General features: G+C 35.1%; 1 protein-coding gene across 8 annotated transcripts in view; it reads right to left on the bottom strand.

Moving 5' to 3' along the window:
* Positions 1 to 22,631, bottom strand: part of LOC129939703 (RING finger protein unkempt) — a 33,734-nt gene extending 11,103 nt beyond the window's left edge. For 2 of the 8 annotated variants that reach the window (XM_056047818.1, XM_056047819.1), the window contains exons 1-6: positions 22,502 to 22,614; positions 22,194 to 22,418; positions 8,225 to 8,644; positions 7,948 to 8,150; positions 2,809 to 2,948; positions 2,032 to 2,128 (exon numbers count right to left, since the gene is read on the bottom strand). In XM_056047818.1, the coding sequence (XP_055903793.1) occupies positions 2,032 to 2,128; positions 2,809 to 2,948; positions 7,948 to 8,150; positions 8,225 to 8,644; positions 22,194 to 22,418; positions 22,502 to 22,560 (1,144 nt within the window). In that variant the 5' untranslated portion in view covers positions 22,561 to 22,614. Of the gene's footprint in view, positions 1 to 2,031; positions 2,129 to 2,389; positions 2,624 to 2,808; positions 2,949 to 7,947; positions 8,151 to 8,224; positions 8,645 to 22,193; positions 22,419 to 22,501 lie in introns of all 8 variants that reach the window. The other 6 variants (XM_056047815.1, XM_056047816.1, XM_056047817.1 and 3 more) reach the window with 6 other exon arrangements.
* Between the last annotated feature and the right edge of the window lie 3,113 nt (positions 22,632 to 25,744).

Below are 25,744 nucleotides of genomic sequence, written 5' to 3'. Positions count from 1 at the left end.
ATTCATGTTCCCGCACTATAATTTTATAAATTGCTCAATGTCAGTCGCCGGCCGGCCGTGTTGAAACAGCTCGGCTGATATGCCATCGGCTCTTTTTTACAGCCTTTTATATGATTTTTGACGACCTCTTCTATGTTAAATGGTACTACCATGAGGGCGTTTTCTTGAAGTGATTCAGCCTCTACTTTTTCAGTGAGCTGACTGTATTAAAATGCACTTCCCATCACCCAAGTATGCCTGCAGGATCGGTAATCGGATTTCCCTCCGTCCCTACGATATTTGCAGCGTGTTTTGGACGTATTTTTAGAACTTCCGCGCCTGATTCAAAGTTCAAAGAATTAAGTTTTTTCCTGAGCTGTGATTTTTCATGTCGCCATTTTTCTATTAACGTGAGTCCTTTGTGTACGCGTTCTAAATTTTTGGATTAGATTGTTTCATTTCTTTTAAAGAAATTTTGATTACATATTTAACATTAGTTATTTAGCGTACAGTCCTTTTAAGGTATTTTCTAAAACAATTTATAATAATACGTTTTTTTTTTAATAATTTTAGTTTTTAAATAAATATTTAGTGCATGGGTTGGGTATTTTTTGCTTCCTTACAGAATGCAGCAAACGGCTTCCATCCTTCACATCCATTTAAAATATTTGTTGTTCTCTCTAATGTTATTTTCGAGCTGTCGAAAAAAAAACCCTTCTTATCTCAATGAGAACCGGGCATATTGCTCTAAAATGGAATACATAATCTCGTGATCCAAGGTTACATAAAGTGCAGAATAAAGGAAGATAATCCCTGTGTGGTTTGAAATTCAAGTTAAGCAGTTCTCCTCTGGCTCTAAAAATGGTTGATATGTTAAAGTTAAAGGTACTGTTTTCATCCCGAAAATAATTGGATTCATTTAAGTCGTAATTAAGTGTGCAGTAATATTATAAAGAGATGACTGCGCTTGGTCTTTAAACTCCTCTCTCAGTTTCTCATCCAGTCTCCTTATGAAAACATACAAATTCTCTCTCCAAGCATCCAGGTTGTATTTTCTTGCCACTTTTTGTAAAACAAAGATTTGGAAGAGATAGCATGCGTAACAACAAGCCTAGTCAGGCGGTTAGATGACTGCGATATTGCTTTCATTATATATTCAAAGTAAAGCTCAAGGTTGCAGTAAATAATGGCGACAATCCCGTTTCTAATAAAAGCATATAGTTTGCACGCGTTGTATGTGATTGTTGTTACGATCAGTCGAAAATTATATATGTACCTAAAAAAAAAAACACCCCATACAAATTGGTACAAATTGGCGCGATCCTTAGATTTGGGGAAGAAATTTGACCACTCGATTACTTTCTCTTACACGTCGTCAACTGGAAATACATGTTTATTAGTCTCTAGAGTATTTTAAACTATTCCAGAAACTAGAAATGTCTTCATCAACTTGTCAATTCTACCTAAATTTAAAGTATCTCTCTAAGATAAACCTACTCATTGCAAGAGATTGAAATTCATAAAACAATAGAACCTAGTTTTTCATGAGTTATTACAATACCAATTTAATTTTTTACTTTGAAACCCCATTTTTCTGAAATTGTCTCACAAATAAACCCCTATCTTGCTTCGTATCCAACTTAGTTTAATCTATTGAGAAACCATAATCTGGATCATTCTAATTTCATTAGAAAAGAACCTAAATCTAAACCTTTGGTCAATACTGTTCATATTGTATTCATTCATGTTCAGAGCCCTTACTTTTTTTTTGTCCGAATTAAATTTGTACTCGTACTTCAAAATATAAAAACAATATGAATCAAATTTGTTTTTGTATAATTTTACATCAAGAAAAATTACAAATAATATCCATTTATACAGGCAACACAAAAAACCACTCAATCCTGTTTAAATGTTTAAATGTTGTGTTTGAAATTTTGGAGGTTTCGAAAGGCCAAAATGAATTTGTTTGAAGTTTTTCATTCATCAGGTTCGAGTAGTTTTTATTGAAAATATTGATTTTGTGTTTAAGGAAATTTTTGTAATACTCACATAGCCTTTCCAATGGTAAAGTGAAATTTAGAAATTTGCCTTGATTTTTATCTAGTGCATTGATTATACTATTCGAATCATTTTCAATTCCCATTAACTGAAAGAAAAACAAACTTTAGAACCAACATCTTGTACAGTTTGTTATAAGATAGATAATTCTTGTTTTTTTTTTTTTTTTAATTTTCTATTTGATCTTTTGTAGAGAAAGAAGGATAAAAGATGTGTTTTTTTTGTTTTGAATTTTGATTTTTGTTTTTCAAATATGTTATGTGGATTATGTGGAAATTGTATTTATTTTTATTAAGAGTGAAAGGAGGAGGACGTGATTTGTGAATAGCAAGATTGTTATACAACTTACTTTGGCCATGTCTAAGCTTTGGAAATGTGATTTTGAGTATTCGAGGTGACTCATCTTATTTGAAGAAAATGGAGATGACGATGATCCGCCATTCATATAACAGTCATTGCTATTTCCGTAAATGGTATTCTTTTGTTGCAATTGTGCACCAGGTGCTTTGATATGGGAATTACTTGATCCTATTGAAGAGGTACTTGCTGATTCACAGCTCTCACCATTGCCATTGAAAAATAACTATGATTTTCGAAAGAAATATACATATATTAAATAAAATATAATTTCTCCTTTTTGTGTGTTTTGGGATTGATTGTTTTTTTTTTTTTTGAATCATCCTCCTCCTTCTTTTTTTTGTTTTGAAGTTTCTTTTCTTTTGAATTTTGATTTTCTGATTTGAAAAAAATGAAAACTTTTTAACTTACATTGTCGCTAACTGAAATAAGTCCTTGTTTGCTAGGGTCCTTCTTAATTTCTGGTAGTGCGCTTGATATAATATCACTAAGAGCTAAATTTGTTGATGGCCCATCTATATCACGTGGTTTATCTTCTGTTAAAATATACGCTAACAAATTTGATTTCGGAGCACAATCCAATTCAGCAAGTTGTTATATGGAAGAATATACATATATTGACACACATAAATGTTAAGTAAGTACAAAATTACAACAGAATTTTATTTACTTATGGTTTAACCAATTTCTTTTATGTTTTATGTTAATACTTAATTCAAGACAACTATTAATATAATTGTTTATTTTGATTTAAAACTATACAAAAAACTAGTAGATTAAACTTATTCTGTAATTTTAGAGAACTTCGGAGGAACCTACGATCTTCTTGTGTTTTTTAAAATCAAGTTTGACGTCAAAAAAAAAATAATAACATTGGGCTCATAAGAATCAAGTGGTTGGTGGGTTTAAAGTCACTACACATTTTATAAATTTTATTATTTATGTTATTTCAATATTCCTTCAATGTGACTCATCCAAAAGATGATTGGTTTTCTAAAAATCATCCCTTTAAGAGTAATCAAATTGTTTTTTGAAGGCTGTTTGATTTCTTTTAAATCCTGAACGAATACAACTTTTTGGGTGAAAATAAGATTCATTATATATTAGTTCAACTTTTAATTTGTAACATAGAATACGTATGGAAATAACCTTGGGAATTTCAATTAATAGGTCCCCTTAAGTTTGTTTGTTTTTTTTTATGGTCACGAGCTGTAACTGTTTAGAAATATTCCGATGGCCGTAATTCCATCAAAGAATTATCAATAAGCAAAACGAGAAGATAAATTTAACATTTTAGAGTCGTTATTAAATTGCTTACAGCTAAAGTGATAAATGCGAAATAACGAACTCATTGGAATATATAACTAATAAAATAAAATATCTACAATAGAACGTTATGTTAAACCACAGAAGTAGGTAAGTTAGCAAAGGAATGCACAATATGTTCAATAGAATTTTTTTGTAATTAACTACTAAATGAAGAAGATTGTGAACTTAGCCAAACATTTTTTAATACAAAAATCAATTGCTAATAAACGGGTTGGGCATAAAAACCTGAAACATTTTAAGGACCCCTAGCTCAGCCGCATCAAAACATTACGAGGTCGGGTTTGAAGCAAATAAAAGTAAACAGTTGAAGATTTTTAATCTTTATTTTTTAAAAACCACATACTTCAATACAATTTTCGAGCCGTTTTTCGAAATTTTTGAAAACTTTTTGCAAAATTGCAAGCGATATATTCCCGATTTCACCGATTTCGGTCTCAATATTCGTCCTAAGTTGGTCCAAGGTGCGTGGTTTATTGATACAGACACGTTGCTTCAAAAAACCCCACAAAAAGTAGTCACAAACGGATAAATCCTGCAAACGCGGCGGTCACTGAAACTCGGTGCTGCGAGAGATTAAACGGTCGCCGAAGTCCTTGCGTAGGAATTCCAACCTAACTCGTGAGGTATGGCAGGTCGCATCATCTTGTTGGAAAAAAGTACGATTCAGTTTATCTCTCCGCGTCAACTGCGGTACCAAAAACGACCGTAGCATCTCGACATAGCGCTCTGTATTCACGGTTTCGCTGAAGAAGTAGGCGCCAACTATCCCCCACTCTGCAAATCCGCACCAGACGGTTACGCGTTCGGAATGTGGGGGTTTCGCGACGATGTTCTGTGGATTTTCGACAGCGCAATATCGACAGTTCTGTTTATTAAAGGTTTCATTCAAATAAAAATGCGAAAAACACTGAACAACTAAAATAAAAAAATAAACCTTCAACCGTCTACTTTCCGTTCTCGCAACCACGAATATCTTGCGTCTCGATAGGACCGAGCCAGGGGTCCTTAAAATGTGTCACGTTTTTATGCCCAACCCTGTACAAACATTTAATTTTTTAAACATTTCAAATTATTGTAAGAGATGTGTTCAAAAAGTACCCGGAATTTTTAAATTTCACGGTTCTGGAGAGTCCGGAGGTCAACATTTTCTTTATCGTCTTGGTATACATGCACCTTAAGTATGATGCGATTTTCAGCCACATTCACTGTTCACTTTGTCTGTGGTAGTTGCTAAGGTTCGACGTGTTCCTATGAGCTCGTCAATTTTTCCAAAACTTTTGAACTTTGCCCAAAAAAACAATCGCATGAACATCGCTCAGGAGTTTTTTAATCACGTCAACGACGAACCAAGTTTTCTTGAAAGGGTCATAACTGGTTATGAAACATGGGTGAACGGTTATGATGTCGAAACCAAAGCACAATCGGCCAACTGAAAGCATCTAACGTCACCAAGAGCGAAAAAAGCACAGCGATTAAATCTGAAGGTTTTGCTATTTTCTTCGATAATTACGGCATAGTGCATCAAGAGTTCTAACGGTTAATAAGGTTATTACCTTGAAGTTATGCGACGTTTGCGTGAAGCAATTCGACAAAAAAACGCTCAGATTTTTGGAAAAACAATTCATGGTTTTTGCACCACTATAACGCACCTGCTCACTCGTCATTGCTTGTTCGTAATTTTTTTGCCGAAAACCGCAGTCATGCCCCAACCTCCATATTCACCAGATATGGCTCCGTGTGACTTTGTCCTGTTTCCGAATCGCTGATAATGGTTAAGGACACATGAAAAAATAAATATTAAGTGTTTCGAAGATTGGGAAAAACGCTGGCAATGTAATCAAATACATTTTTCATTTTCTAGACCACAAGCATACCGAAAACAGCAACAAGATTTTAAAAACAAAATTAATTAAGTAGATAATTGTAAGTTTTTTTTGGTAACGTAAAAATATGTTTTTTAAGCTCAGGAAAAACACAAGTTAGCGAAACTTAGATGAACATGTCAGATCACCAAACTTGCATCTTACATATTGTAGTAGATTTTTTAAATGATTTCTGGCAACGCCATTATACTATTCCGCGATCATCTTTTTTATAAATGAGAAGTATTAGTCCTTAGATTAACTCTTCTTCCGTGGTTTAGGAAACTACTGGAATAAAACTGGAATATGCTTTTTCTATTAATAGGACTGTTATCGTCTTTCTACCTACAAAAGTTTTCAAAAGTTGGTAATCATTAATTTGTCCAGAGAGTTTCCTTTGGTTTCACAGATCATACTTAGGGCATTTAAGACATAAAATTGGTAATTTTTTAGGGTTTGAAACACTTTTAAAGTTCTAAGATTGCGATGAATATTAATTGGGAATGGGCTTTAGCTAAGCATTTGATTAATGGAGGTCAAGTGTCAGTTTAAAAATCTCGTTCGTTAATGTCATATTCTACTCAGGTTTTCTGCCAGCAAGCGAAGATCAATATAAGACACCCCTCGCATGATTTAAAAAAAAAGAATATCACCTACGATACTTTTTACTATGACAACTTGTTAAATTTGCAATGTTTTTCGAACTGAATGTGATTGCTGTTGGAGAAAATTTATTTAGGAATTGTTTGGCAATTTACAAATAGTTCCTCGTTATCACTGCACGCCATTTGTTATTGTTTTCGATATGGCTATATTGCAAAGTATTTGAAATAAACCAGTCGCCATTTTCTACGAAATATACTAACTTAGGCAACTTGTTTTTTTCAGACATTTTGTCTCTTTTCACACAACAAAAATTTCAATTCTCAAACAATCAAAAAGAATAAATAACTATCTTATAAATGTGTTTTAAAAATCAAGTAGGCTTACTTCTAAATTTCAACTTTCAGGTTAGAAAAACTAATTTCCACTTGTCTCTCAACTCAAATATGTATCAACTTAAAAGTTACTTGGAAATGACTAAAAACTAAAACAACTCTTATATTCCGTCTCCCACACATAATTGGACACTTTCTACTGATGCACTGTAGAATGCTCACTAACAGTACTTTTCCCGTCTAATTATGATAGGCTTTAGGAAATGTTCTATTGCGATTCATATTCAGTTTTTTTAAGTTTTCCGCTAAACCTTAAAATGGTCCCGAAAATTAAACAGACGCCTGTTTAAATACAAAAATTGGTTATAACGCAGTCAGGATGGAAAATCAGTTCGAGAAATAGCGAAAATTGTCCAACAGAGCCATTTGACAGTTCAGGACATATTTTCACGTTTCAAAAATGGAGGTAGAATCCTTAATGTTAGCAGGAAAGGGAAAAAGCTGGATATGTACGAAGAAAAACTAATTGTTCCGCAAGTGAAGTCAAATTTTTTCTTATTCTCGGAATCTCTAAAGGTAGGAGACCAGGAATAAGGAAGTGAGCAACTAAACTATCCGAAGAGTACTGCAAAACCAAGATCTGAATGGCCGCGTAGCTCGAAAAAAAAACCATTCATAAAGTGAAAGAAAGGCTTAAATTTGCTGGGGAACATTTAACTAAGTCATTTTGGAATAAGGTAACATTTCTTGAATTTGTATTGTTTGTGTACGGATGCACATTATAAAATCATAAAATAGATTTTGTTCACGGAGCAAATTTAACTTGAAAGGATCAAATGGAGGAATGTTTGCATGGAGAAAAGCAAATGAAAAATTATCTCATGAACATACACGGGCAACCGTGAAACATGGCGGTGGGTCGGTCATGGTATGGGGATGTATGTCGAGTTTTGGTGTTGGAAACTTACACTTTGTGGATGGTAAAATGGATCAAAAGGGCTACATCAACATTTACAGCAACATTTGGTGCCAAGTGTCAGTAAGCTTGGAATAAGAGACTATTTTATCTTTCATTTCAGGGTATAAAGCTGCCCAGTTTGCAGTACTTTTATAACAATATTCCTAACTCCCTGTTAAGCATGTTAGATCTCAAACAAGTAAAATTCACTTCTTAAACAAATTATTAACTGTTAGGACATAAACTTAGACATATACTGAACGTACATGAAAATATAATGAGTTTTGTTTAATGATCTGAGGTTAGTATTAAAATTTAAATAATCTTTAAAGTGAATAAGCCTAATGAAAGAAAAGACTTAAAATATCATCTCCTGCCCAAATAAGTTAATATGCAATTGTTATTAATGTTTTTCTTTAACCCTTTAAGCGCAAACAAAAGCCCACAAATTTCAAATACTTACGTTCTACATGCGCAAATGCACAAAATACACTCCTCGGGCAGTAGCCGGCTTGTTGAACGTCATTGCATTTGGTTGATTTATAAATTTCCGGATGAAATTGCTGCTCGGTCCTAGTGTGACAATACTGACAATTATCACCGGCCTCGCAGTTCCCCGGCTCACCCCATTCTTCGCCGTGTTTTACATTCGGGCACGGCGTTGATCTAGAATTTTGTTTTTAAAATAGTGAGAGTTTAATTTTTGTTCGAGTTTAAAAAAAAGTGATTTTGAAAAAAACCTATATTTGAATTTCCTTGGACTTCGACGTTTATCTTTGCTATTGTGAAATTGTGGACAAGCATATCCTTGTCGGCAAAGACGTGGTGGCCTCTTGCAAGGCTCTGTCTTGTAATTTGCTAAAACATAATTTGTATCCTGCCACTTGGGGTCTTCGTTCATTAAATTTCTTTCTTTGTCTAGTGCATTTTGTGCGTTTGTTCCGTCTATGGCGTTTTCTGAATTTTGTAATGTTTCTAACTCCTTGATGTCATAAACTGGTGGACGTTGATCTTGTACGCCGTGGGCGAATGCACAATGATGACCATTTTTAACGCAATAACCACGGGAATCTGTGTCGTGTACGCACATACAAGTTTTGTAATACCTTAAGTGATAGCGGCGCTCTGTGTCCCCAGCTGTGCGGTGTAGAAATGGACAGCTGATAAAAAAATGAAAAGATATAACAAAATTAACAAATTATAATATATTTATTTGTAGTATTTAGTAGTTCAAAATTGTTAATGAAATTGGGCTACTTTTTGTTTTTGGTGTGAAATGCGTTCATTTCAGTCCAAGTTTATTTTTGAAAAATTTGTTTGCTATATTTTACCGAGCTATAATTTGTGTGTGCTCCGAGTGCTAATAAATCTTTTTGTTTTAATTCCCTTAAAAAAACGTGTATGCTAAATGGTACACTAGGCGTATACACACTTTTTTATTTTCAATATTTATTAAATATCGTTCTAAATTGTAATGCGTTGACAGTGTTACTTAAGAATTTGTTTAATTGTGAAGTTTATATACAAATTAAGTGACGTTAAAGATCTTAGAGAATCATACAAAATGAATTTGAAGAAGGACTTTACAGCCATGAATTAAACCTTTCATAACGAAACTTTAAAAAATCGCAGCCTGTCACGTCGGGCTGTTTCCTAAAATGTTCATACTTTTTTTAAAGTCGAGGGAAATCGAAAATGTGATCTTTATTGTTTTTCAACGCAAGTCTCGGGGTAGCATTCAAAAAATGTCGAAAAAAGGCCGAATCGGAAAAAGGGGTTTTGGCCCTAGAAACAAAATTTCACTATTGATAGGAATGAGTAAAATGCGCTGAATGTAATCTTGATAGAAATAATAGTAATCAAAATAAGGACAGTCCTGCTATACTTAAGGCGGCACTTACTTACTTTCTCGAAAATAATGTGGGCATGCATTGACAAAATTATGGAATTTGTAAAAAAAATATTCTCTACTGTCTACTGTCGGTTTGAGACATCAAGAAATTGTGTAAAAACAGCTCTCAAAATTTAATGTTAGATAACAAAGTTTTAGTTGAAAATCAACCTGGTTTCCGTCAAGCATACTGCTGTGAACCGTAGTAAATATGGTACTGATAAAGTTGAAAGAACCTATCTCAAAAGCTAAAAAAGTGTATTGTGTATTTTTGACCATTTTTTTGAATAGATTGATCATAATATTATGATAGAAGTTGTAAATAAATTAAATAAAAAAAAAGGGCCTAGTGAATTACATCTCATCTATTCCTGTGTGCTAGTACTGTTGTCAAGGATGGATGACATTTGTATTGCACTTTTGGCTGGAGCTCAACAAAAAAAATTAATGAAGTTTTGCCTGATCCTGACACACTGATCTGGAAGTTACTGCTACATTAATTATATGAATAAAACTATTAAAACTGTAAGCTTCCTCTGTTTGCTGACGATTCAATATTTTATTATTGAAGCGGTTGTTTCCCAGTACTATAAACGACCATTAAAAAAGGATGATCTTGATGTTCTTAATGTATGACTTACGGCTAATAAACTATAACTTAATATGTCAAAAACAAAGTGTATGGTTTTATATGATAGTGTAAATGTTAACTTCATTAAAGAACGACAAACTGTTGAAACAGTTTTACAAATAAAGTTCTTAGGTGTTTTAAGTTTTTAAGCAACATGTCCAACTATGCACAAAGATTTCGTACAGCAGCTTTCTTTTTGTTGATTCTGAGATACAATATTTACTATAAGGATCGTTTCACACTACACGGTTTTGACCGTACGGCAAAAAAACCGGACGGCATAAACCGGATCAATGGCTTACTACACATAATACGGTTTTAACCGTACGGTAAAACAAGATGTACGCTGTAACGAACCCGATCGGGTGTAAACCTCTCCTTTCCTTACTACCATTACAACTCGGGCTACAGGCTCCCGGGGTTGATCCTGGCAGCAGAAAGAGGAGGGTGTCCAGCCCAGTAGCTTGGCATGCTTGCATTCGCACGAACTAGTTCCCCAAGAGGGGGGGGGGGTGAGGGTCTTGCTACCGCAGCACTGCAAGGGGTTACGACTTCATGCCATGTATAAATAAAATTAAAAAAAAAAATGGAGACTTGAATTGTCCATGTGTTGGGGAGAGTGATCCCTATAGAGGGGGAGAGTCGTAGATGGTGTTGAACCTCGGAGGATTTGCCCACCATTTGTATCCGACGGATACCACCTTGGCTACTACAACACAGGGTTTCTGTGCTTAGTATCGCGTCTTAAAGTGGTTGATCGAACTCTGCGGCACGAATAAAATCGTTTGATGTGTATGACGTCGCGTACGCCACTAAGCTTATCGCGCCGTCCGGCTGCCGTATTCTGTAGCTGCAGTAGACGGTTGCTAAACGACGCGGCGCCGGCATTTTGCCAGAACATGGCCAATTAAGTCAGAAATACTTAAGACTGCAAGCTTTTTGAAACTCAAAATCACAAAACAGTTATATTTATAGGATTTAAACATTTCAATAATCTACCAAATAATGTAGAACAAGTAAGTAATAAGATTAAGAAGAAGATAAGAACTTAAGAAAGTAAATAAATAAAAATAGGCTGGGATGCGACCCACACTGATAACTTCCAATCCAATCCCCTCTGTCGATTTGTCTTGCTTAATAAGTTTGTAGGTTTTCGTGTTTTGTTAAAAAAGTTTTCAATTGAATTGCAACAAAAAAGACATACAATTCAGAAAAATGCATGAAATCTTTATTTGAATCGATAGTACGGTCCATATAATTTAATGTTTGAAGATTATTTAATGCAAATCCATCCGCTTAGTCCAATTTTGGCATACTCTTTCTAACATTTCGGCCGGTACCTCACGTAGCCCCACAAAAATATAGTCTAAAGGCTCTAAATTGCACGATCTAGGCGGCAAATTGGCCGGTCCCGAACGTGAAATAAAATGTTTACAGAACTCGCCTGCATATGGCACCGTCTTATTGAAACCACATGTCATGCAAGTCAAGCTCTTGAATTTTGGGCGAAAAAAAGTTGGATATCATCTCACGGTAGCGCTCACCATTTACAGTTACGTTACGATTAGCATCATCTTTTAAGAAGTACGGTCCAATGATGCTACCAGCCCATAAACCGCACCAAACTGTGACTTTTTCTGGATGCATTGGTAGCTCTTCCCAAATCCACAATACTGCTTATTCACGTATCCATTGAGTCACAAATTAAACTGACCATAAAAGTGTAGAACGGATTATGCTAATAAAATTCAATAATTTGCAAGCGTTGTTCGTTTGTAAGATGATTCATGGTTAAATTATAGAACAAACTAAAGATGTTTGAGATGAAACAAAATACGAAACGTGCGTCAGCTGTTTAAACCAGTGTTGCCAAAAAGATAATATCTAAAAAATTATTTGACGCCAATGTTTTTAACTTTTGAAGTTATATTTAACTTTTGGCAATGTTTTTTTTTAGGTTTTTTTTTTTAACTGTCAATTCGATTTTTCCCAAAATGTTACCAGATGTCAAAAACGTTATTCTTCGTTCCACAAAACTATATTGGAGATAAAATCATAATAATAAACCACTCAATTTTTTGAGAGTCCTTTCTGCATCTTTCATTATTTTCTGTATAACAACATTTATTTGAAGTCAATATCTCTATTGGTTGTTGAGCTATGGACGACGAAAAAAAAACGTACGGTCGTACGAACGTACGTAACCACACACGCACGGAGAGACCTTGAAACTTGGAGAAATTTGAAAATTTTCAATTTGACAAATCGGATCGATTACAATAACTTTAAATGGGAAGTAAATAAATTTTGTTGAACAATCTATTCAATTCATATATTTTCTTTTGTAAATAGGTACTTAAATATATATTGTAATTTTGAATAGCAGTTTTAAAATGATGAGAATTCTCTCGCTAATACAAGCTGCTCATAAAAAAGGTATTTCAACTTCGATGACAGATAAGACGTAACAGAAGTACATGAGTTGAAATAACCTATTGAAATGATGCGGGCAACAATATACCTTGGGAATTATTACCAAAAACACATTAAAGTTTAAATAGGAACATCAATTTACAGTAATAAGTTGAAGCCCCTGACCATATAAAAGAAAACAATTAGCCATATTCCCCTTTTGACGGTATCTAAACTACGTTTAAATAGATAAACTTAAAGGAAAACTATAAAATGAGGAACTCATACAGCTCTTAAAGGGCAGAGTAGTTCACCGTGCAGTTGCTCAAAATTATTTTGTTCATTATTTTAAGCATAATATTTCCAAGAAATGATTTAATGGGAAACACAACTTATTGCTTTTTTATGGTTAAAGTGAAATAAATTGCTTAGGCGGTCAATTGGTTATTAGTACCCTTTACATGTTTACGTTAAAATACATTGAGAGTGTTATAAAAATAGGGAAGGATTTAAGAGGAGATACCGGTGCACATTGGCCTTAAAATGTTAAATATTAAAATGGGAGGGAAGAACAAAGTTCGGTAAAGCATTCCACATTACCGTAGAGTGGTTAAAAAAAAGAATATCTATATATATTTAAGAGTAAGTACGAAATTGAGCCCAAGGGTAAACTGATGAGCATTCCTGGAAGTGCGAATATTACGACTAAATTGTTTGAGGGGAGACATGGACTGGCTAATTGGACTAATATCTATAAAACAACGAAAGGCATGAAACATTGCGGCGGTGTTCGAGTGATGTAAATGTTTCGGTGAAAGTTCTATGGCCTATTATTTTTAAAGCTCTTTTTTGGGTTCCTATCTAAAAGACTCAAACTTGTATAAGTGGCACCTGCCCAATTATGTGAGTTATATTCATATATTCTAAATTACTGCCAGATCAGAAGGGGTGAACAAATTCTTGCACCGTTGAAGGAATCCTAAGCACCTTGCAGCGTTTTTGGTGATGTCGAATGCGGTTACTCCATAAGAGTTGATCTGTGATGCACATACCAGGTACTGAAAGTTGATTATTTTCCTGGATGCAAGACCAGCTCATGGATAGCGGCATCGGAGGTGGGTTTCGCTAAACGAAAGGAGAGAGCATAGAGTTTTTGAGGAACCCGTGAGAATTAAATTCTACGTGGTTCCTAATTAATAATTTGAGAATGATGTCGAGATCGGAATTTAGCTTATTATACGCTGACGTTGACGTTACACTTCCGAAGGACAAGGTAGTGGAAAAGAAACGAATATGAAAAGTACTGTCACCAGCAAAACAGTTTGATGCATTAGAAGTGGCAGACAAGAAATAGGTTATGAGTAAGGGGAAGAGAGTCGAAGACAAAACGAAGACAAACGCAGTTCAAAAGGGTAGTTTCTTACCCAAAGATAAATAGATAAGATAAGATAGCTTAATGTCGAACTATCAAGATCAATAATCTTACTTTCTCCAAAACGACGTTAAGATTTATTCCACTATTCGCTAGATAAACCGTGAGGTCAACAGTGGACCTATTGCTACGAAAGCCATACTGTTGGTCATAAAAAGCTTCTGTTCTTCGCGATATTTCTTAAGCCGATATTTAATCAGCGTTTCCATGACCTTGGAAAGAAGGGAAGTGCTATTGGACGATAGCTAGAGGGAGAGAAGGATTTTTTAGCGACAGGCTGGAGAAATGCTATTTTCCATCCGCTGCAATAGAGACCTGTAGAGTAGGAATGATGGAAAATTTACGCAGTGGTTTTGCCAGCGTTGAAGAATACCTCATCAAAACAATTGGGGAGATACTATCCGGGCAAGCGGATTTGTGTTTGTCAAGGTCTTTCAGTACTCTTGCAAATGCACGAGTGCGAAAAAAGATTCTTCCCATAAAATCATCTACGCTCTCAAAAACAGGGGGACTTATAGTTCGGTTTTATCGCCTTTGAAACCATTATAGCTTAATCCAGGTTAAACTTTAACCTTCAATATAGGTCAGCCTGCTTTAATTCCTCACCTTCTCCGTTCTTGCCGTGCTTTATCTCAAAAGCACAGTATTTATCTATGAGGATACTGCTATGGTCCGAATGATCCCTTGCAGATAAACGTACAATTAGTCTTTAAATTGATGTGATATCCCAGACCGAATAATAACTGGCCAAAGTGTGACTTAATTGGAATAACCATTTAAACTTGTCTTGACTCTGATTTTTTTTTTAATGTGACTTTTCATTAAAAAATGTGGAATCTCACATCTAGCGAAATAATTATTTATTTGTATAAAAATTAAGCATTAGGATTTGACTGTCGATTTCCACAATATTTTTATTTAAGAAAAATATTTCTTCCTTTACGAGGGTTGCTACATATGTTTCTGGCCTAGTAATGAAAAAACAAAGAATTACTATTAAAATTGGTTTTATTGTTTTTCAAAATATTCTCCATAAAGAGCAATACATTTTTGCATGTGTTTGAACCAATTTTCGTAGCACTTTTCCCACTCCGATTGAGGTACCTCCAAAACATAGTTTTTGAATGCATCAACGGCTTTTTCAGGGTTGACGTATTGTTTTTTTAATGTGTGGGAATAAAAAGAAGTCATTGGGTGCCAAATCAGGAATGTACCGCGGATGCCCTATTAATTCGATGTTTTGGTTGATCAAAAATTCCTTTGTTTGAGCCGATATGTTAGAGCTTGCATTGTCATGATGAAGAATGATTCGCCTCTTCATCTGCTTTTTTCGAATTTCTCCGGGCTTTAGTTTCGGGCTCATTCGCGTAGATCCTTGATTCGTCCCCTGTGTAGATATTATACGAAGCCTTTGATGCAGCTTGACCGTATTTTTTTGCCTTTTTGAATGTTTCAAGTTGCTGTCAACAACACAAATCTCACTCAAGTGAAACATGTTCTGTAGAAGGTTATGGTTAAAAATGTCAAACTTATATAAGTAGCAACCCTCGTTTTCAATCAAACAATCTAACGAATCGGTTTTAAAATTAATGATAACATTCATCTTCTAACATAACGGTACGAAATAACAATAAGCATGGGTAAGTTATTTTTAACTTCTAATAGGAATGTATTGTAATGGGTCCGGATCTGAATTGGAATATGGAATTCCCAACTGTAGAAGGGACCATTCCATTTACTGTTCTTTTAAGAATAATTGTACAGATGTCATATGGATTTAGCTCATTGCTAAAAGTTAAAGTAGCCATTCCATAATTTTAACTTATACAAATTGTTAAGAGATAGCAAGATGTTAAAATCTTTTAATAAATTGCTGAGAACGGATTTAACAATTTACACGTGTTTAAAAAAAAAGAAGAAAAATCGGTCGGCCCAAAATATCTCAATTAAATTCTATCTTATGCATTATAGCATCATAGATAACGATAACGACCAATGGCGTGATGGTAAGGTGCCAGAGGTCTTGTGTTCAATCCTTATCTGTGCCACTTAAAAGTTTTTCCCACGAGCAACTAACAAATCCTCCAAGAGTAATTCTTGCCCTTCGCATTCGGCATGAATAAAACCTATTTTTTCATATCTGGTTAAATGATAAGACAAATCTAATAAGCAGTTTTCTTTAAAAAAAAAATACAAAATTTGTATTTATTCCTTAAAAAAATTGCTTACAAGGTAGGACATGAGTCTTATGAAGTGTTGCAAGCATTTACATCAATTTCATAATTCGAATACAAATTATATACCTTAGACTTCTATTAACATATTTATATAAAGAAAAGGAAATTTAACATAAATTATTGAAATAGTTGAAAAGTAAAAATTTAAATCTACTTATCGACGGTTAACTATGAATACCTCCTAACAAACATTTTTTGTGAAAATCACTTTTTGATGTAGTTTTGTTAAGAATTACGCATTTATTATGTCTCCAGCAGCTGTTAAATATTATTATTGTCATTTTTTAATACCTCCTATCATCTTGGCGCCTAAAAGATCTCCTATCATCACATTTCACTCATTGTTTTGCTGGCACAAGGGCCCACAAGAAGTTTTTGCTCATATTTTATTTAATGTAAGTATTTGTTTAGTTTTTTTCTGTTTTTTGAAGAAATTAGTGTTTTTGTAGTACCATAGGTATAAAGTTTTTCGATTTTATTACAATTAAACTCACAGAACTTGTGCAAAGTATGATAGGAGGTATTATGTTTGTTACAACTGGTACCTTAACATCTCCTATCAACGGATTTGTATTGAAATTTTCATTTTTTTATTTCAGTTCTTAAATAAGTTAATGACTCGTCGTACCAAAAATTAAGGTTTTAATAGACCCTTCTTGGTAGGATAATTAATTTATAGATTAAGAATGCTCTTTTAATTTATTATTTAAAAGCAAAATGTGCTCTCCAGCGAAATGGCGCGGGCTTAAAAGGCTTCTATCTTTCCCAGAACCATCAAAAAGTCTATTGAGCCGGTTAACAGCATCTTTTCCAGTACCAATAAAATGTTCATCCAGCCAGCCTCCGCAACTCCTAGCCACAATGAAATGACTGACGAGTCGTGTCTTGATGTGGGATCAGTGGTTGAAGTGCATGAACACCAGATCACACAGCTAGAGTTTAATAATACATCGGAAACTATAGAAAACAATGAGCAAACATTAGATCCACCGCTCGATCTTCAAGTACCAGAAAATGCGGTCAATATTTTGTCAAACGATTGTGAGTATGGTGACATGCAAGATGGAAGACTTAGAAGTAAAAAGGCCAATGATTCAAATTGGAAACAGAATAAAAACAAGCAACTTCGAATGCAAGGACTTCAATACCTTGGCTATACAAGGAAAAATAAAATTATTAAACAAGATACGATTCGAAAAGCCAGAGTCATTGGTGCTTCTTGCTTTTCCGAATACTGTAAAAACTCTTCAAAACGATTCTTTAGTACGTTTGCTGAAGCCAATAGGACTTCAATTTTTAAAATTTTTGGACTAAATGGATTATTCACAACGGAAAGTTTTCGTTTGCAACCACGTCCAACAATTGGAAGTTTCAAGAAGGCAGATTTTTGCAGAGCACTTAAGAAGGTCTCAAAGTTTATTTTATTTTTTACCCTCAAATGAAAAAGGTAGCAACATTTATTTATAACTTTTAATCCAAATGACACTTTTCACAAATAAACCCTTTCAGGTACAAAATTGCAAGTTTGTCGACAAATGTTTATGAACACAATTTGCATTGGAGATCATACCATTCACTTTTGGGTTACAAAATTAAAAAGCACGACCATACATCAGATTCATTAAGATTTCTAAAGACGCCAGAAAAAAAACCCTACGAAGTCCTTTCGCTTAACTTTACTTTCTTCAAGGACTTTACCGAAAACATTGTTTATCTATCTATTCGACCTGGTAAAAAGCAAGGTGACCCAGCAGTAACCGACATCAAAGCAATTTTATATGACCAAGTAACAATAAAAGTAAAGCTCAATTTCGAAAATGATTGGTAGGATTTACCAATTCGTGTTAAAAACAATATGGATGAAGACTACGATTTTAAGGCCTTAAATTCAAGCCAACTTGCTATTACAAAAATGGAATGGAAATGGAATCATCTACAAGAACTTAAAGAGTTCTTACCTGAAGACTGTAGACATTTTTATGAAAACTTTTCATTTAAATAATAAGTTCTTCGTTTTTGCTTAATTTAATGTGAAGAATAGAAAAGTTTGTGATATTTTCTAATGAATTAATATTTGTATTTATTTTTTTTTTGTTATAATACATTTTATTTATTATTTTTTTAAGTTTCCGTTTCCTATTGCTATGAGCATTATCATTTTAAATCAATAAATTAATTCCTCTTATCAGCATAAAAAGTATTTTTTTATATATGAATAAACCATTTAAAACTATTTCACATAGTAGAGATTCAAAATTGGTAAAACTCTGTCAAATTTCATTACGATACGATTTTGTTTTGAGAAAATATTCAGTTTTTTGTGTCTCCTGTAAAATTTTCAAAATGCGACGTAGGAGGTATTCATAGTTAACCGTCGTTATGCTTCTTATTCTTCTCATAGCGATGGGTAGAGTGTTCCCAAGGCGTACAATATGAATACAAAATTAACACTCAGTATTTAGAAAACTGTATGGGGTTAATATAAAGGACCTTGTTGAATGAGGGATATTCAGCTTACCGTATAGATAATCTAGCAAAAATAGATATGTGATCATAACGACGTAGATTATAAATATAGCGGGCGTTATACGCAACATTCAATTTGCGGCTAGTCACACAGTCTAGTATACAAAAGATGTTCACACCCATACATCACAATAAATTGGTAGTATAAGGGCCTTAGCAAGTAGCAGTTTAGTTTTGTTCGGGATGAAATTTCGAGTGACTTAAAGAAGACGGAGAAGTCCATAGACTTAACCAATGGCACTATTAAAGTGGTCATCCCAAGTGAGAGTGCGATTGAATACTACCCCTAGGTTTCTAGCAGTGCTAACATATTCAATGGTTTCGTCGTCAAGTTCCAACAGGTTTAAAGCCGATAGATCACAGTTTTTGCAATAGATGGGGAGGGATGTTGATTTGACAGGGTTAAGGCGGAGATAGTTATTTTTTACATATCAGGAGCTGCACATCATCAGCATAAAGATGAATTAAACAATGTTTAGCAACTTGTTGTAACTCATTTATGTAAAGTGAAAAGAGGATTGGTCCAAGGTTAGATCCCTGTGGCACTCCACTCAAATCATTGAAAAATGTGGACGAGTATTCATTGGCCACCTTGCATTGTTGCCTTCTGCTGAGTACGAAAGAACAAGCTTACAGGACTCTAAAGAAAACCCAAAGTTAATTCGCAGCTTTCTACAAAGAATTGAGTGGTTATGTATCAAAAGAATAATCTAACAGTGTTAGCAATGTAACAAGATCACTGCACTGTCCATAGCCATTTTTATTTCATCAGTTCCAAAAAGTAAGGCGGATTTGCAGCTACACTTAGGTCGAAAACCAGACTGACAGGTACTTAACAGATTGTTGATTGCAAGATATTTTTTGATCGGCCCCAGAATAGTTTTTTTTCAAACACCTTCGAAAGAAACGGAAGAATGGCAATCGGCCGAAATTCTGTAGCAGTACCTGTTTGCTTTTTGAATATGGGAATAATCTTAGCCTTCTTAAATTCTAAAAGAAACTCAAAGGTAGTCAATATGCTGTTAAATATGTAGGTTATAAGAACTTAGGGTCCATTTGGTCCAGGCCAGTAGCATTAGATTTAATCAATATTATTGCCTCTACAATGCCTTCCTCCTGTATTCTTATAAAACTCAAAGAGCTGTTGATAGCAGTTGGTTCCTCCTCAGTAAGGGAATGAACGGGTGAAGCAACGTTTAAGGGCATGGAAGTAAACTTTTTGTTGAGAGCATCACAATCGACGTCACCAACAGGTTTTTAAGATTGTTTTCCAATACCGTTTTTACGCAGGTTTTTCCATAATTTGTTCCCAGAGGTTAAAGAACCTAGTTTATTTTCATATTAGTCTGTTTGCCGTTCTGACCATTACGACAACTTGATTACGCAGTCTGCAACACAATTTGTAAAAGTGCTCCAGTTTGTAATGTCTCCATTGATTGTAGGCTGCATCTCGTGGTGACATCAGAGCAGAGATGTCGCTATTCAACCAAGGTGGAGCTGTATGCCTTACGAGAAAGGTTTTAATATGAACATGCCTCTCAGAAAGCTGATTGACGTTATCCGTAAAAACCTTACTTGATCATTTACATTTTGCATACGGTACAGTGAGTTCCAAAAACTTTTACACTGCAACATCTTGAGAAAAAAAGGAAAGACGTTGACTTCAATCTTATTTCCTCTTTTACAAAATACTGTCGACTAAATTTCGAATGGTCACATTTTTTTACAAAAAAATAAAAACCTTCGTGGGAAGGTGTCACGAGTGGATTGCATCCCAGCTTCTTTTTTCATCGACAAAAGTTATTTTATGATAAAGTCAGAATCAATCAATTTGTAAGTTAGTAAATAAGCACCAATCTTTTTCATCTCGTGTCAAGTATTTCTTAATAAAACAACGTAATCGAAAAATCAATACCTGACAGTTTAAGCTAACAAAAGGTATTATTTTTATTTCAATTAGGTGCCTATAGGTGCCCAAATCAAATCTCCATTTTAATTCAATAAAAATCACAGGCTCTTTCTCGAGATTACCTCCATCTATCTAGATACATCTACATCCCTATTCTGCAATCATCATCATCATCACTACCATAGCTAGAGCAACCTCCTTACTCCATGTGATTGGGATTTTTCCTTCTACGCATCAACATTCCTATCCACACATTCCGCCTACCCCCGTCATCGTCGTTTCTTTGGGTTGAAAGAGGGTTAAGTATACTTTTTATTATATACCAAATGCCACCAACTCTAAAGCGAAAGTGTTGATGATCTAAAACGCAAGCAATGGTCAAAGTTGAACATCGTCTCATAGAATAGCAGCAATTGTCGTCATCGTCATAGTTTATTCGTACTTGTTCCGTCCGTGGTCGTAGCGCAAAACGCAAAAGAGCACCACCTCCAAAGTTCACACACATTTTTCATTCATCAGTTTTTTGGCTTTGTTATTTTTGGTGGTACTCCACTTCTCGGGCTCTTTCTTGACGTTGTTATGCGTGCGAGATACAAGACACAAACTTTAGCTCGTGCGCAGTGAAGCGATAAAAAGAAAAGAAAAACAAGAGCAAGGCAGAGAAGCAGAGTAGGTGAGTAGGCGAGAGAGAAGTCCAAGTTAATAATCAAAGCCGAAGCCGAGAAGCAATCAAAACAAAAATAAACAAAAATACGTCGAGAGGAAGAACAAAAGCAGTGCCTTTTGCGCAACATGTCAACCACACCACACACAAACTTAAATGACGGTAATAAACAATGAAAATAAACAACACACACAAATTCTTTCATTAAAAATAAAACTACAAATTCAATATAACAAAACGAAAGCGGGAATTCGACCGAGATAAGGTAGACTCTTCGAAAGGTTGTCATTGTCATAGCTCATGAATAAAAAACAAAATGAAACCGAAAACCTGCTCCTCCATCTCGAGTTGCGGCAGACTTTAGTTTTGTTTATAGTTTAAACTTTTCGCAAAATGCTTTTTGTTTATACACCCGTATCCGCCGCCATTTATTCCACTTCTCAAATGTTTCTCTTTCTGTTTAATAAACAAACTAAACATTCAAAATCACGTCCCCTCTCAGCCCCTCCTCGGCCATAGCACTACAACTAAACACTTGAGTTCAGCGTGCGCGCACTCAAATAGCACTAAAAACTGAACGTGGGAGCTGGCAAAAGGTAAAAACTAAAAGGCAAAGTGACGAAGCGCCTCAGCACAGCACAAATTCTGTTTGTACACAAAAATATTACTTTCACTCTGTTTACAATCGAAATGCAAAATAAATAGCAACAAATTCCAATTCCGATTCCGATTCTGATCAGAAACAACAACAAAAGAAAAATAACATAAACACAAAACACTTTTCACTAGGAGCAGGAGGACAGGGATCCTCTTTTATGAGAGTTATGTTTTGTGTATATTCCAATTGGGAATCTTTTCACTGCTCCACATAAGGATGAGCGGGAGATTTTGCACACAGATTTTTCTTGTCTTTTTTTTTTGCTTTTCCTGAGGGTTCTTTTTTGTGTCTATTTTATTTTTGGTTGGTTAAGGTTGAAGTTGAAGTTGAGGAAGAAGAAGGAACTTACTCATCTCCATCGGGGCATAATCCTGTAGTTTCATCATATTTGGTGCAATAATTGTCTGCACTGTAATTGAAGGTACCATCTCGCTTGCGAATTGGCCGACGACGTCTTTGATTTTGGAAATGCCAATTGAAACAAATAAACGGCCGATGTTGATTACATTTGTGTTGCAGGAATGACTGACATTGTTCCACACGGAATTCCTTCAAATATCTGCAAGTGAAGGGACTTGTTTTGTATATCAAATTGAAGGGAATTAATCGGGCTATAATTTTGTTGTTAATTAAATGATTGCGGGCAGGTTTACTTACGTGTAATGATTCGGTTTTTCTTGTTGTGTTGCTAACATAAGTTTATTCTCGTTCGCCATTTTGTGTGGGGGAAAACTATTGCGTCTATCCGACGCTTAAAATACCTTTTGAATGGATTTTTGTCTGAATTTCAATTGTTGGCCGTAATGGCGCTGAGGTAGTTAGGAAGCGAGAAAGAGAGAAGACAAGTAAATGTTTGAGAAGCTGTGTTAGGTTGTTTAAGGGGAAGTTCTTGTGGAATTCTTTTCAAAACAGAAAAAATCAATTTTTGATCGGAGATTTGATTATTTTATATTTCTTCTTAATCAAAAATAGCAATTTCAAATTTACGTGGTTTTTAATTTGAATTTTTAATCCTGATTTCAAGAAGATAAAAATTCCTACTAAAAGGTTCGCATATTGATGTATGTTTGGCATAAGAGATATGATTAAATCTAATTAGAAAGTGTGCATGGTACTTCAAACTTTTTTTCAAATATGATGGATGGACGAAATGACATTTGGCCATTTTGTCAAGTGGGTATATTTAAGAATATGACCGCATGTTTGCCAAAACTGAATGAAAGTTTAATTAAGTGAAGATTTTTGAAGCAGTTGTTTTGTAATTCTTGAGATTAATTTAATTTTTCTACATACGAAAGCCCATTGAAGGAAAGTCACAGTTATGTAAGTGTCCTGGAACCCTAACAGCATGGGCCTAATTATAAGGTTCGCGGCAGATCGTTTTGCTAGCAAGTTTGCTATTTTTCAAATATTGCTTTCGCCTTCTTCGTTTTAAATTCGACCAATTAACGAATTTGATGGCGAATTTGAAATGTCAAATGTTTGGTGGCGAGTTGAAATCCGACACCTTTTTTTTGGCGGATTCACAAGCGAAAGAGTGTTTATTATTCTTCACTTTTCAATTTTATGGATTCTTTGCATTGCATATAAAAGGTGAGTTAGCTTCATTTTAATTTTCTTATAATTTATCCACAGTAAAATATAAAATTTTGAACAAATCACCGCAAATTTCACAAATTCAATCATAAAAAAACAAAATGTATGGAAGGCTGTCAAATCACTGGAATATAGGAAGAAAAAGTCAAACCAAAAGTGTCAAATCACTGGAATATAAGAAGAACTATTTTCGCTTCGCCGCGAATTCGTTCGTAAGGAAATACAATGCGAGTCGAATTGAAAACGATCCACAGCGAACCTCATAATCAGGGCCCAAAAAAAAATTCAATAAAATTTAGTGTTTCACAATAACTAGGTAAGGATGTGTTTCACAATGTCAAAGAAAAGTTGTGAGTAGTTACCCACCATTTGAATTACTTGCCCTTACTCTTCCTGTTGATGAGCTACTTGTTAGTTATTCAAATTTTCCAGAATTTTGACAAATGAGAAAAAACTGCTAAACCAATCTTTTTTCAAGACGTTGTCAGGTATTCTGTAACAATTGGGTGAGGATACTATATATATACTATTCTCATTAGATAGTTTTCATATACCTTTAAGTGGCGGTGAAAATGTCGCTCTAAATAAAAATTAAAGAAGATTTCGTCTGAAGATTTCATTTAGATTTTTTTATTTCAAATACACGATTTCTTCCGGGCTTCATAATGCTGTAAATAGAATTTATCGAATTCGAATTATCGTAGTTGGTGATTGCTTAAAACTTGGTTTAGGCCAGTAATGCAACTTTCTTGCCATGTTGAAGTTCTTGCTTTAGCTCTTCGTAGTGGCCCCGGGTAATGATTTGTGGCTATTGGACCCGGACAAAGATTGGTTTCTGGAATGCGCGAACTCCTCTAGATGCAGGAAGTGAAGGTCCGCACAATGCCAGATTCCTCCAACTAATGAGAGAATTTATGCGGTACAGGATAGACATCTTAAGGGTAAGCGAAGTGCGATGGTTGGGATCGGGCAAATAAAAGTCACCAACACTGTACTGCTCTACTCTGGTCACGATCCAGGAAACGCTCGAGAAGCTGGAGTTGGATTACTCCTTACATAAAAGGCAACCAGAAACCTTAGTTCGTGGGAGCCCCTTAGGGAAAGGCTTATCAAAGCTAGGACGGTGCTCGCATCTTATGAAGAGAAAGAATGCTTTTATAGTCAACTAGGATCCTCCTACAACAACACTTCCCGCGGAGATATTATTTTGGTTACGGGAGACCTCAATGCTAAGGTTGACATTAACAACAACAGGCTAAGGCATCAAGGGAACTGCTTCATCCGCTCATAAAAGAAGCTTGGACCACCGAAAGCTTCCCCGAAGAGTGGAAGAAGGGAATTACTGTCGAGCTACCAAAAAAAGAAAATATCACAAAGTGCGAAAACTGGAGAGGAATTTGCGTTCTACCTGCCGTTGCCAAAATAGTGGCAAAAGTCATACTTGAGGCTACACTCGATGCAGAACAAGCAGGATTCCGAGCTGGATCTTCCTGTGTTGATCATATCAACACCCTGCGGATCATTATTGAACAGCGCGTTGACTATCAATCACCACTGCACCTGCTGTTCATCGACTTCGAGAAGGCCTTTCATAGCGTTAGCAGGGAGTATATCTGGTAAGTTTTACGGAGGCATCCCAAAAAACTAATTGCTATTATTAAAGCAACATATGATACGGTAGGTTGTCAGATGATTTTGAAATCTGTAGCGGAGTCCGACAGGGCTGTATTCTGTCGCCAATATTGTTTTTGTTGGTGATTAACGATGCACTGCGCGCAGCTTTGTAAGGTAGCGGATGGATCCAATGGACTTTGACATCCTACATAAAACACTTGGATTACTCAAACGATGTTTGCTTACTCTCTCACAGGATCATGGATCTCCATCTCCATCAAATGGCAACAAGTGTGGAGAGAGAAGCAGAAGTTGTGGGGCTGAAAATTAATCCAGGCAAAACAAAAAGGATATGCCTCGGAGCCCACCCATCCTCTCAAATAAATATTTCCTCGCAACCGATGGAGAAAGTGGAGAGCTTTCAATACCTTGGAAGTATCGTCTCCATCGAAGGTGGAACCGAACAAGACGTCATCGGTATGTGGTCGAAAATTTGGAGGAATAACTATCAGCTTAAGATCAAAGCTGTGACTGTTTCGAACAAATGTCGAATATGTGCTTCTTTATGGATTCAGCATTTGAAAGGTTACTTCAGCCATTACAAGAAAGCTGCAAACCTTCGTGAATAGATGTCTTCGTAACATCCTAAGGATTTTCTAGACAAACCGTATATAAAATGAGGTCCTTAAT

Source organism: Eupeodes corollae, chromosome 1, assembly GCF_945859685.1.
Source record: "Eupeodes corollae chromosome 1, idEupCoro1.1, whole genome shotgun sequence".
In the NCBI taxonomy this organism is placed as follows: Eukaryota; Metazoa; Arthropoda; class Insecta; order Diptera; family Syrphidae; genus Eupeodes; species Eupeodes corollae.
The sequence above is the reverse complement of the archived record's forward strand: the minus strand, read 5'-3'. Positions and strand labels throughout refer to the sequence as shown.